Source organism: Alexandromys fortis, unplaced genomic scaffold (genome assembly GCF_014885135.2).
Source record: "Alexandromys fortis isolate MF-2015 unplaced genomic scaffold, M_Fortis_MF-2015_v1.1 scaffold_9, whole genome shotgun sequence".
NCBI lineage: Eukaryota > Metazoa > Chordata > Mammalia > Rodentia > Cricetidae > Alexandromys > Alexandromys fortis.
In genome coordinates this window covers 6,037,770-6,050,213 of record NW_026067892.1, presented here as the reverse complement: position 1 = coordinate 6,050,213, position 12,444 = coordinate 6,037,770, and the positions used below count along the sequence as shown (strand labels likewise).

Below are 12,444 nucleotides of genomic sequence, written 5' to 3'. Positions count from 1 at the left end.
CAATCCAATCCTTGATCTGGTTGGGGTGTGGGATAAGTTCCAAATGGATCTTTATGGGAAGACCTTGTCAAACTTTCTGAAGAAGGTCATATGTACAGGGGAAGGAGGCTGGACAGGTTGGGCTCACAGACACTTGGCTCTGTTGGGTTACCAGGAAATGGAGAACGTTGTCTGCCGGCCCTTCTTTGGAACAGAAACGTACTTCTAGCATATCCAGAGCCAGTTCTCTGGAGGCTGCTGTCTGGTTCTGGAACATGGTCACCAACCTGGGACTACTGTGGGTGACTATGCCAGTCCTGACTGATCTGTTTTGAGGGTGTTACCATATAGACACAGGGCAGGTGAACTGCATTCTAGGACACATTCCAAGATACAGAAAAGGATTCCTAACTACCCAGCCAGTGCTCCCTGACTGCTCTCCTGGCATGCCGCAGCTCAAGCTCTCCGCTAGATCCAAGCTTCACTTGTTCTGTGGTAATGACCAAGCTGGCTCCTTGGGCATGTTATTAAACCTGTAGGTATCTTAGTGTCCTCCTGTGTAAAATGGGTTATTAGTGTGGACAACAGCATTCCGAAACTGGGCAAATGGTAGGTCAAAAGGGAGGCCTCCTGTGCATGCCACGATGGCCCATCCCAGACACCTGTTGCTTACTTTGGGACTATATGTAAGGAGGGACAAGGGTGGATACAGAGAATGCAGAAGAGGTAGGTACCTCCTGGAGCCATCTTGGGAATGCCTTTCTGGAGGCTGATTCACCCCTCTTGGAAAGTCAGATGGAAAAAGATGAACCAGGAGTATGTGCTGACTTTCTGGGCCAACAGAGGCCATCCCTGTGCCTTTTCCAGGCACGAGCCCCCCTGTTGACATTCAAATTCAAGGCCACAGGCCTGTTCCAGGAGCATGTGGCCCATAAAGCATGCCTGGTAACCTCTTATTGGTCTTCCTGGACCACTGAAGGGGTTAGCCTGAAGGCCCTCATTTTCTTATCCCCTCTTCCCCAAAATGCAGCCTGCATACAGGAAAAGTGACCAAACGTGGGTGGCAAAGTGGTTGCTTGAAGGCACCAGGTTCGGTTGGGCCCGAGTGTTTCTTTGGCTCCTGTCCTAGCACACACGCCCCCGGTCCTCCCACGCCTCCCAGTCCTAGCGCCCTGCGTGGCCCCGCAGGCTTGTACCCATATTAGGGGTCTCCGTACCCAGGACCTTGAGTCGCGCGTCCCCGGGGCTCTGCGCGCGCCCGGGTGCCTGACCCGCCCCGTGACGCAGTCACAACCGTCCGGAATCGCGGCCGGCCAGCGCGCACCCGAGGCGCAGGGCACGCGCATCGTGCACGCGCGCCGCCACGTGACGCTGCGCGGCCAACCGGCGCGCCAGGATTTGGGGATAAAGCGCGGCCCCGCGACAGTTGCGGCGGGAGAGCGGCGGGGCAGAGAGCGTGACTCGCCTGCTCCAGTGCCACTGGTTCTCGCTGTGCTTCCCGCCGCCGCCGCCGCCGCCGCGCAACCATGTCGGAAGAGAAGCCCAAGGTAAGCCTGGAACGCAGGGCGCTGCAGAGTCCGCCGGACGCAGGCCGGGCCGCGCGCAAACAGGGCCCGCGGGCCCGCACCCGGGCCTCCGCGCCCCTCCCCCACCAACAACCCGCGCCCCTCCCCCACCGGCGTCGCACCCCGCCCCGAGCTTCACCCTGGCCCCGCCCCGCCCCTTAGCCCCACCCCCGGCCTGCCTTCCGCCACGCCAGGGCTCCGCCCCCGGTGTAGCCACGCCTAGAGTCTAGCCACGCCCCGCGGGGCGAGAACGCGGAACTTGGACGTCTCGCGGGGTGCTGGAACTTGCTGTGCAGGTCTCCTCTCTGGGTCCTGCCTGATTCCTAGCCGTGGCCTTCCCTTCTTGCACCGTGTGCATAGGTCCACGCGTGAGGTTCTGTGGGCGCCCCGAGAGCTGCCCCGGTGCAGGAGTCCAGCTGGCCGCTGCGAGCTTCTCACTGTTGGCGGGACTGGGTGCTCTCCCACTCCTTTGCGGTCCCTCGGGGCAGGCCCCTTAGTGTCGGCAGTTGGTGCGTGGAAAGGCCAGGGTTGCCCAATCCTAATTAAACAGTGTTTCACCCTCACCTGCCCTGCTGGGAGATAGACGTTGGTTGGAGCCTGGCATTCTGTGCTGTTCACCGTTCCAGTGGGAGACCTCAGGAGCACGGCAAGCCCCAGGAATGCTGTGGTACCCCGCTGTAAAGTCAGCAGCTGAACGCCGCAATATCGTGCCTGCAGGACCTTTAACCTTTAATTCTAACTCAGCCTTGGGTGCTATCTGCCCCATCACGGACGCTGACCTGTCATGGGCCAAGAGTAAACACTTTATATCTTGTTGTTGGTTTCCTTGTTATGAAGTTAGTTAGTCAGGAAGTGAGTGCCCTTGGTGTGGTGTTGGAAAGATTGCACCTTTTGCCTCTCTAGGTTAATGGAGGCAGAGGGTTGTATTTTGATTCATATTTTGCAGCACGGGTGATCTAACCCAGAGACTTTTGTACACTATGGAGGTGCTCTGCCAGTGAGTTACTTTGTCCCCCCTATACCCCAATCCCCTTAAAAAAAAAAAAAAAAAGACAAGGTGTCTATGTAGTCCTGGCTGGCCTGGAGCTCTCTAAGTAGACCAGGATGGCCTTGAATTCACAGAGCTCCTCCAGCCTCTGCCTCCTGCTTGCTGAGATGAGATTAAAGGCCTGCCCTGAAACACCTGGCCAGCCTTTGTTTTGGTTTGAGACTGGGTCTCCCTGTGTAGCTCAGACTGCACAGGTGTTCGCAGTCATCGTGACTAAGCCTCATTTTTCTTTTCTTTCTTTTTTTTTTTCTTCAGAGACAGGGTTTCTCTGTAGCTTTGGAGTCTGCTGGAACTTGCTCTGTAGACCAGGCTGGCCTCGAACTCAGATCTGCCTACCTCTGCCTCCCAAGTGCTGGGATTAAAGGCGTGCACTATCACGTCATCTCATTTTTCTTCTGAGTTTACTTGCTAATTAGTTCCTGGACTGCACCAGCCTTCCTGCTGTTAGAGGGGAGTGGCGCCTTAGGCCTTTCCCCCCTTCCCTATTGGCATTTCTGTTTATTTAAGTTCTGGTTGCTGCCTCTCTTTGAACACAGCATACTGGTTTTTTTTTGTTTGTTTGTTTGTTTTTGTTTTGTTTTGTTTTTTGTTTTTTTCATCTGCTAGAAGGCAGTGCATCCTGGGCCTGGAGTTGTTCACTCTTTCTCATGGTGGGTCCTACCTATATCTGGATCAGGAGCCAGGCTCTCTGAGCAGTGCTGCTGTGTCACTGGTGTCCTGTGAGGGAGTGCTGGGAAGTCTCACCCAGGAGGAATGGGAGAATGGCGCCCCATTCACTCAGGTCCTTGCAGGCTCCTCTCACCTGGGAGAAAGCGCTCTTAGCCAAGGCCATTAGGACCCAGCACAGGGCAGGCTCCTTCCTGACTCTGTCCTGTCCCTTGCTCAGCTGAGGACATTCAAGGGAAGTAGGACGCTTCAGTGGAGCTACTCGTTGAGCCGTGGGAAACAGCTGGTGTGAGGCTAGGGAGAAGACGTGGTTTGCAAGTGGACCAAGGGATCTGTGTCCTTAAAACATAAATGGTTCCCAAGGCTGGAAGCTGGCTCAGCAGTTAGGAGCACAGGACCCCAGTTCAGTTCCCAGCACCCTCATGACTGCTAACAAACACCCATTACTCTGGTCCTAGGGGATGTGACGCCTTCTTCTGGCCTCTATGGGCACTGCCGATATGGGATGCACAGACATACATGCAGGCAAAATAACCATACACATTCAAAAAACATAGGTTAAAACTTCCCGTGGGCTGCGATACATCTGTGTCAAGCATGTTCTGAACAACAAAAGTAATTCCTTCCCAGACTGAATAGCCTCAGAGCTGGCTCTGTGGCCAGCCCATAACTTAAACGTTTTGTTCAAAGTGTGTTTCCAGCCAACAAGAAGCTCTGACTTGGACTTTGCCCAGCAGCTTGTGTGTATCGTGATTATATAAAAGCTATGGCAGTGCAGTAGGAATGTCTCATTCAGTATGGGGGATGGAGCCCAGGGCCCTGTGCAGGCTGAGCACATGGCATTCCTTGGAGCCACACCTAGCCTAGAAGTCTGGGGCCAGAGAGTCCAGGGGGGGCCACAGCCTTCACCTGCTAACTGCAGTGGATCCTTCAGGGTCTCCTAGTGTCCCTCTGGTCCTCCACTCTTGGTTTTATGTTGGCTTTTCTTCTCAGTCGTATAAAGTCATGTATAGCCTGCAAATGTATATTTTTACAGCCTCATGAGTCATTTTTAAACAAACATGGATTTCCTTTGGCTTCTTAGATTTAATGAGTAGATTTTTGTCTTTGAATTAGTAGTCTGTGAGGACACTGGCTTTGCACTGCTGTTTCTCTCACAGTGCGTAACAAATGCAGGTTAAAAATAAATTCTGTGTAAAACTAAGACAGTCACACGAGTAACTCTGAGCTGCTGGGGGAATGTTAAGAACCAGGTTGGTTTTAACGACTGGAAACAACACCATTACCTAAGAGCATGCTTTACACCCCGGGGATTCTGAGCTGGCCTTTGAGACCCAGTTCCTGTGTCTTACAGGAGGGAGTGAATACAGAGAATGACCACATCAACCTGAAAGTGGCGGGACAGGATGGCTCAGTGGTGCAGTTCAAGATCAAGAGGCACACACCACTGAGCAAGCTGATGAAGGCGTACTGCGAGAGGCAGGTAGGCAGAGCCCCATGCATGCTGGGTTGGGACCTCCCTCCCTGAAGGAGTCCTGCAGGGGCTGCTTGTGTTGTGGGCTTGCCCTTGCTACCCTGGGTCTTGCTATCTGCTTGTCCCTTACAGTGTGTCTTTTCCCTGGGTTCCTGCAAATGGAAAGGTGGAGTTTAAGGCTTAAGTAGACTCCAGGGGGGATTGGTTCCTGATAGACACCATCATGGTGGTCATGCAGTCCTTCAGCCCGCACACGGGTCTGGTGGAATACCCTGTGGTGTACTCAGAGAGAGGATCAGTGCTGGTTCCGGTTCCTCCATCTGATATCCATTCAGTTATGCGGTGTATGCCCTCCTCATTGGCAATTTGATTTTCTATCTTACTTAGGAAAGTGAGGAAACATTTGCTCTTGTCCCTTCGTTACCATTTCAAAATAGCACGCTGACTGACCTTTGTCCCCAACAGTGGCTAGCTTGCTGTTGTCAGTGTTGTTGTGAACTTAAGGCCCTTGCACACATCAGGCTTGGCTCCATCCATCCAGTTCGTTCTTACTAAGGACCTTTTGGTGGGTGGGTACATGCCAGCCCACCTGGGAGTCCTTGGACTCCTGGCCTTGCTTCTCCATTGTCTGCCTCAGTGACTGCCTGGCTTGTTGCACATAGACCTACGTGCCGATTCCTCTGGGCCCTGCCATCTGGTAGCTCTCGTAGGGGGTCCTGCCCTTTGATGTGGGCAGTGGCATCTCACATGGTGGTTCCAGGTTGCCCTTAAGTGCTTGCAAACACAGCTGTTTGCTGCCCTTTTATTCTGCTGCCCTGACGTCCCTGCAAGGCGGTGCCATGCTTTCTCCCTTCTCGCTCGTGAGCCCTGCAGATAGTGCGCTTGCTCTCCTGGCTTCTAGGTTTGACCTTAGGTACTTTTCTCACCTGTGAAAGGTGAGACAGAACTTTCCGATGACACTGTGTCCCCTTGTGCCCTCCCTGCCGAGCCGGTTGCATGTGCTGTGTGCCACTTTGGACTGCGCCAGTGTGCGGGGCTCTTCCTTGCTGTGCTGTGCTCAGTCTGTTGCACCCCAGTCTTCACCTGCTGAGACCCCACGTTTGGGGTGGGGGGCACACTAAGTCAGCTACCTCAATGTTTTGTAGCCTCCTGCACCCCCCCACCCCAACCACTGCTTTGGAGTGAGGGTGTCTGCAGGACTGCCAACCACAGCTTTATGAGAGTCATTCTGGAAACTTCCTGTCTCCCTCCTGCATCTTTTTTGTGTTAACTCCCCCTTTTTGTGTGGAACACCATCTCTTGTATCTGACAGGGACTCGCATGTCTGGCTGCATGTCGTGTTCTAGGCTGAGCTGCATTGTCTTGGAAGTTACCATAACTCACTGTCAGCTTCCTGTGTTTTGGAACACTGGGGCCTTTCTGGTTCTCTGCCATGGGATCTCAGCAGGGGATCTGGGGTGATCCTTAGCCCTCTGGGGAAGCACTTTCTGGGCCCTTCCCGTCTGTGAACGTAAAGAGGACTCTAGCTGTCCTCTGCTGTGCAGGCAGATGTCTGCTCTGCTCTGTTTCACATTGGGAGTACACAGGCCTGCGGTCAACCATCCTCCATGCTGGCCTGACCGGCTCCTCCCTCTGTACTGGGTTTACTGTTGCTGTCCCATTTGAGTTTTCCCTTCTTTGCCTCCCACTCTATAGGCCATTCTTGCTCAGCATGAGTTTTAGTCTCCCCAAGTTCTGTCTTTTCTTGTTTTGTGTTTTTCTCCCCATTAGTAGCAACTTTTTAGTGTTTTCTTGGTTGTGTATGTGTGAGCATGTGCACACATAAGTGTGTTTTTAACCTTCCTTGAAGCTTTAAGTATACATGTGTTTTAACTACTCCATTCCCTTCCTTTTTTGCCTCAATATATTGAAGAAACTCAAAACAATAGAATTGATGTTATAAAGAAAGGCTTTACTAATAGGTTTGCTTAGGAGACATGAAGTCATACAAAGGAAAATTCAGCTTAAGTGTAACGGCGTAATTGAATGCAGACAGATTGTAAAAATATATACAGCTTTAATGGAGAAATAGACTTACAGAACCACCGTTCCCGTGTCTGGGAGCATGCTCTCCAAATTTATAGGCTAACTTTAGCCTGAGACGAACACGCCCCCTAAGAGGCGGGACCTATCCCTACACTTAAGGACCATTACCTACAAAATATTCCAAAGATACTTTCTAACCAGTTAGAGATAAGAAAATTTAGGCTGCTAGGATGGAAATGTTTATTTATCAGATTGACCATTAGGCCCTAGTCTCACAGCAGTAGAGACTGCTCTGCCTCACAGCCAGTGTAGAGCCGGCTCCATACCAAAGAGCATGCTTCTAACAGTGCACACAAGAGGGCAGAGCAGGGTCACAACCAGGAGTCTTAACCTGCCTTAAAGCCCCCAGTTCTCTCATTGAGAAATGCATAATCTGTCAGGTGGACAAGACTAACTCAGGTAACAACTGTTTGAAAGTCAACCTCACTGCTGTACTTAAATAATTCTGGCCTTGCTTTTTCATTCTTACCATTTCAGGGAGGCGTCAGGATTGAGGAAATAGTCACAATTTATCTCTTCCATCTGTCCTGTTTGAGGACAGTGGAGCTGCCCAGTTAGAAAAGTGTTTCTGCCAGATGGTGTTCACCTCAGACAGGCTGAGGCAGACTGCTGCCTCCTTTCAGGATGGAAAACGCCCTTTGTTTCTGCTCCTCACAACCTTCCTGATCATGGCCCTCATGGTCACCTGACCCGTTTCTGAGACCTTTCCAGAGGAGGAAACAGAAGTTCTGGGAGGAACTTAGCTCATTTTAGCTCTGGGAGGAAGTGAGGGGCAGAATTAGGCAAGCCAGGTATCGGAGTGGGTCAGTTTGGGGCAGCACTTGTTGTAGATGTGGGCCACCAGGGCTATTTCTACTCAGCTGGCTTGTGTGCATGTAGAATGCTGATGTTGCTGGTTCTGGATAGCTTCAGGTTAATCTGTGTTGTCTGGGAACATCTAACATTCCCTTCCTTTTCCCCAGGGCTTGTCAATGAGGCAGATTCGATTCCGGTTTGATGGACAACCAATCAATGAAACAGACACCCCAGCGCAGGTATGAAGTAGCCCTGTGCACCAGGGTCTACCAGGGCCTGCGGTTTGGGAACACTGTTGTTTGAGAGTCAGATAGGTGCAAACAAAATGGCATGTTTCTGCAATGACCTTAATTATTGGATTTCAGATTTTGAATTTTTGAGATTATTTTCTCAAATGAAGAAGTGGTACTGCCAAACATATCTTTGCTGTTTTGAGCTAGAGCCCAAGTGTAGCTCCAACACCCTCCACCCTCAGGGCCATGCAGTCACTGATGAACCCACATGCAGGGTACTGTGGGGTGCATAGCTCCTGTGGTCCTGACGGCTTAGTGCCAACCACTTGGTCTTTATTGGAGTTTGAACTGGAGTCAGAACCTAGATATTTTATCTTATTTTTAAAATTTTTAATTAAAAGATATTTTTGTGGGGACTCTCAGAGAGATAGCTTATCAGTTAAGAACACAGGCTGCTCTTTCAGAAGATCAGGGTTTACAACTTACAGCTTACAACTGCTCATAACTGTGGGCCCAGGGAATCTGATGCCCTCTGCTGGGCATTGTTATAATAATAATAATGATAATAATAAATAAAAAAATACTAGGCGGTAAATGATACCTGCCTTTAATCCTAGCACTCAAGAGGTAGAGTCAGGCAGGTCTCTGAGTTTAAGCTACAGAACAAGTTCTAAGACAGCCAGGGCTATACAGAGAGCCATGACTCAAAAAAAAGAACAGCTCAAAATAATTTTTTTTGGTAGGGCTGGAGAGGAAGTTTAGGGGGTAAGAGCACTGGCTACTTTTCCAGAGGACCTGGGTTCAATTCAATTCCTAGCACCCACACAGCAGCTTACTGCTGTCTGTAACTCCTGTGCCAGGGAAGCTAACACGCTCTTCTGCTCTGCAGAGCCCTCCATGCATGTGGGGCACACAAGGTCACAACTACACACAGACACATAAAAACAAAAGATAAATAAATAATAGGCCAATTTTTTTAAATATAATATGTTTACCTACAAGCTCTTACTGGCAAGATGGCTTAGTGGGTAAGATGCTTATCACCAGACCTGGTGATCCAAGTTCATGTGAGTGCTCCCTTCTTAAAAAGTGTAGAAAATAGCCAGGCGGTGGTGGCGCATGCCTTTAATCCCAGCACTTGGGAGGCAGAGACAGATGGATCAGGAGTTCGAGGCCAGCCTGATCCACAAGAGCTAGTTCCAGGACAATCAGAACTATTACACAGAGAAACCCTGTCTTGAAACACAGAAAACAAACAAACAAAAACCTTAAATGCTGACATTTTCCTGAGACAGGGTTTTCTGTGTAGCCCTGGCTGTCCTGGAACTCTCTGCTTCTGCCTCCCGAGTGCTAGGATTAAAAGCGTGCTCCACCACACCCAATGAATCTATTTTTAATGACCCCATTTTTCTCTCAGTCCTTAGCTGTGATTATTCTTATATGAATCTTGTCAGAAGTCAGTAGATAAGTAATTACTGTGACCCCACCTTCTCCTTGCATGCTACACTCCAGCCAAGGTAACTGGGCTGTGCCTAGTGTAGTGGAAGCTGTTAGGAGCATGGTATCACTGTGTATTCACCTCTGACATTTCCTGTCCCCTCTCCCTGGGCCTGCCTTGGCAACTTGGATAGCTGGAGATGGAGGATGAGGACACCATTGACGTATTCCAGCAGCAGACAGGAGGAACAGCTTCCCGAGGGACCGTCCCCACACCCGATCATTGTCTTGACATCTGCTATTGAATGGTGACCATGCAGCCACACCAATCACAGAAGCGTCAGCAGAAGCCAGAGCCCCTGACTGGTTCTCCTTTTCTGATGTGCTTGGAGCGGACTACAGACATCATGCAGGGATGAAAGTGTTGTGTAGTGCATTGCCTTTAGGGGAAACGAGAGCAAGGTTTTGGGATTTGTTTATGTTTTCATTTCTGCTTCCTCCCATCCCTAAAATATTTTCCCCCAAAACTTGGAGCTGGGTATGGACTCAGCCTGCCACCTGACTCTGACCCCCAGAACTGTGGTTGCTTTTAGAGTGATTTGCCCTGGTCAAGGAGAGAGCTTGTGGTCCCATTACCCAGTGGGCTTGCCTATGGGATGTTGAGATGGGAGAGAGGGACAGAATTGCACCTATTTGTTGTAGGTATAGAATATTAAAACATTGAAATACTATCAGCTTGAGCTTTGTCAAATGGTAAAGTTAAAGGGAAAATACCATTGGAAGGAGTCCTTATGTACTGTGACCCAACTTCTCCTGACATGCCCCCTTTCTACTTGGCATCTGGTAATGGGTACATGGGCAGGGTTGTAAGGTGGGACCCACTCTCTTTCCTTGTTATAATGTAGAAGAAACTGCCATGTCTCATTTGGAAACTGAATGTGGCCTCAGATTATTTTCTAGTACTTGGTTCCATTGCATAATTATGGTTTCTGTGTAAGAAGGTAATTGGTTAAATATCAAGCTTACAGTGATGCTGTGTAAGACCTGCTTTAAAGTGTGGTTGCAAAAGAAAGCCCGGGAGAGGTGACTTCATTCTCATGGATTATGCTCTGCGGCTTTCCAGATGTGTATTCAAATGATGCATCAGTGGGTGGCTTCAGTCCTGCATTGTGGGGTCTATACCAGTTATATGTGGATCGTCCTGCCTGTCATCCTTGTGTAAGGGTCCATTGCTGCTTGATGGCCATCTCTGCCTTTCATAGTCACCTGACACTGACCTACCACCTCTCGCTTGCTTAAAATCCCGAGGAAAATGTTGTTGTTTCCTGTTTTGCTGCGTGGGCTTGGGTGGGATGTCTGTTGGCTCTGTTGTGTTTATCCAGTTTGTACATTATTTGTCGTCCTTTACTACTGTAAACAGTAAATATAGTTTGGTATTCTGTCTCTTGGCTTACCTTAAACACTGTATTTGGAGACTGCGTATGTCACAGCTCACTATTGACAGTCTGTCCAGTGAGGCCCTTCAGACACAGAGAAGCCAGGTGACTTTGGGGGTTGAACAGCCCTTTCACAGGGGTTGCATATCAGATATCCTGCATATCAGATATTCATGATTCATAATAGTAGCAATGTTATGTTATAGTAAATGAAGTAGCAACGAAGGTAATTTTATGGTCAGGGTCACTACAACATGAGGAACTATTAAAGGGTTGCAGTGTTAGGAAGGTTGAGAAACACTGGTTTAGAGTAAGGTTTTTGTTTTCCTGATTTTTTTGAGACAGGATTTTTCTGTGTTAACAGCTCTGGCTGGCCTTGAACTCACAGAGGTCCACCTGTACCTCCCGAGTGGAGTAAGGTGTTTTTAAAGACCAAAACTACATCCAGGTATCTCAGTCAGCAGCAACAGAGGGAAGTTTTGTGCGAGTAAGCAGTTCAAAAGCAGATAGCTGGAGGAGGTTCTGCACATGCTCTAGTGAAGCTAAGGAAGCTGGAGGAGGAGGGGGTTCTGCACACGCGCTAACGAAGCTAAGGTAGCTGGAGGAGGGGGTTCTGCACACGGGCTAACGAAGCTGAGGTAGCTGGGGCATCTTGAGTAATTGTCCATGAGGCTCCCTATCAAGGAGATCAGATTCTACTTCAACCTGAACTGGCCTCAGCATAATACAAGATGGAGGAAACTGCACCGCCTTGTCCTGTCACTGGATGTGACATGAATAGTTGCCAGCTGAGTTTCTGATACGGTCCTCTTGTTCCCCTCTGAAATAAAACTTTGTGAGCAGTTTTTAGTACCTGTTTCTCAGCCTCCTGATCTGGATTTCACCAGAATGGTCCTCGTAGGTGTGCTTACAGGCTGCTATGGCTGGTCTAGCTCACAGCTCTGAATCTCCCACTTTTCTCCTTAGAACTAGGTTCGAAGAACTGAACCCCAGGTTGGGTTTATCAGCACCATTTCATGGCACTACTTTTCCATTCGTTTCCTTCGCTGCTCTGATCAGAACCCGACAAGAAGCCACTTAAGGGAAGTTGATTTGTCTCAGGGTTTGAGGATATAGTCTGTCCTGGCGGGGAAGCCCGCGGCTCCAAGGCAGCAGCAATGCCTGACAGCTGCTTCCTCAAACCTCAGCGGAACAGGAAGCAGACAGGGCTAGAAGGCAAGCCGGGCTCTAAATCTCAAGATCCATTTCCATCCCCAAACAATCCACTGGCCCCTGCTAGGCCTCATCTGCTAAAGGTTCCGGTATCCCAAAACCGTGACCAGTGTTCAAACATCGGACTGCTGGGGCACATTTCACATATCAGTCGTCCCAGGAAATCATGGCTGCCATCCATTTGGATGTGTAAGAAGAGAATAGCTTGTGTTTCTCCCACACCCAGCATCAGGAGGAGCAGTGTGACCCGGAGGCCGGCGCGCGCGCGTGTGTGTGTGTTTATGCTATGTAATTGGAGTGGCAGGTCCTTCGGTATTTTTTTTAAATGTTAAATGACATGAACCTAATGCTCAAATCTTTGAGGTCAGTGGATGTGTGAGGAGATACAGCAAAAATCTGTACTTCGAGTCCCAGCTGGAAGATGTTCCAAGGTATCACATCCTAGGAGCCCCTTTGTTCCGGGAGAGCCCTTGTCTTCAGCTGTACCCCTTAAGGAAAAGCAGTTGTGCAACCA

The 12,444-nt window shown here is 49.8% G+C and overlaps 1 protein-coding gene across 1 annotated transcript; it reads left to right on the top strand.

Annotated features, from left to right (window-relative positions):
* Positions 1-1,289: 1,289 nt before the first annotated feature.
* Sumo3 (small ubiquitin like modifier 3) lies at positions 1,290-10,723 on the top strand. The gene is made up of 4 exons (XM_050139852.1): positions 1,290-1,526; positions 4,613-4,741; positions 7,780-7,851; positions 9,477-10,723. The coding sequence occupies exons 1-4, from the start codon at positions 1,506-1,508 to the stop codon at positions 9,585-9,587; spliced, it is 333 nt and encodes a 110-aa protein (XP_049995809.1). The 5' UTR covers positions 1,290-1,505; the 3' UTR covers positions 9,588-10,723.
* Positions 10,724-12,444: the final 1,721 nt, after the last annotated feature.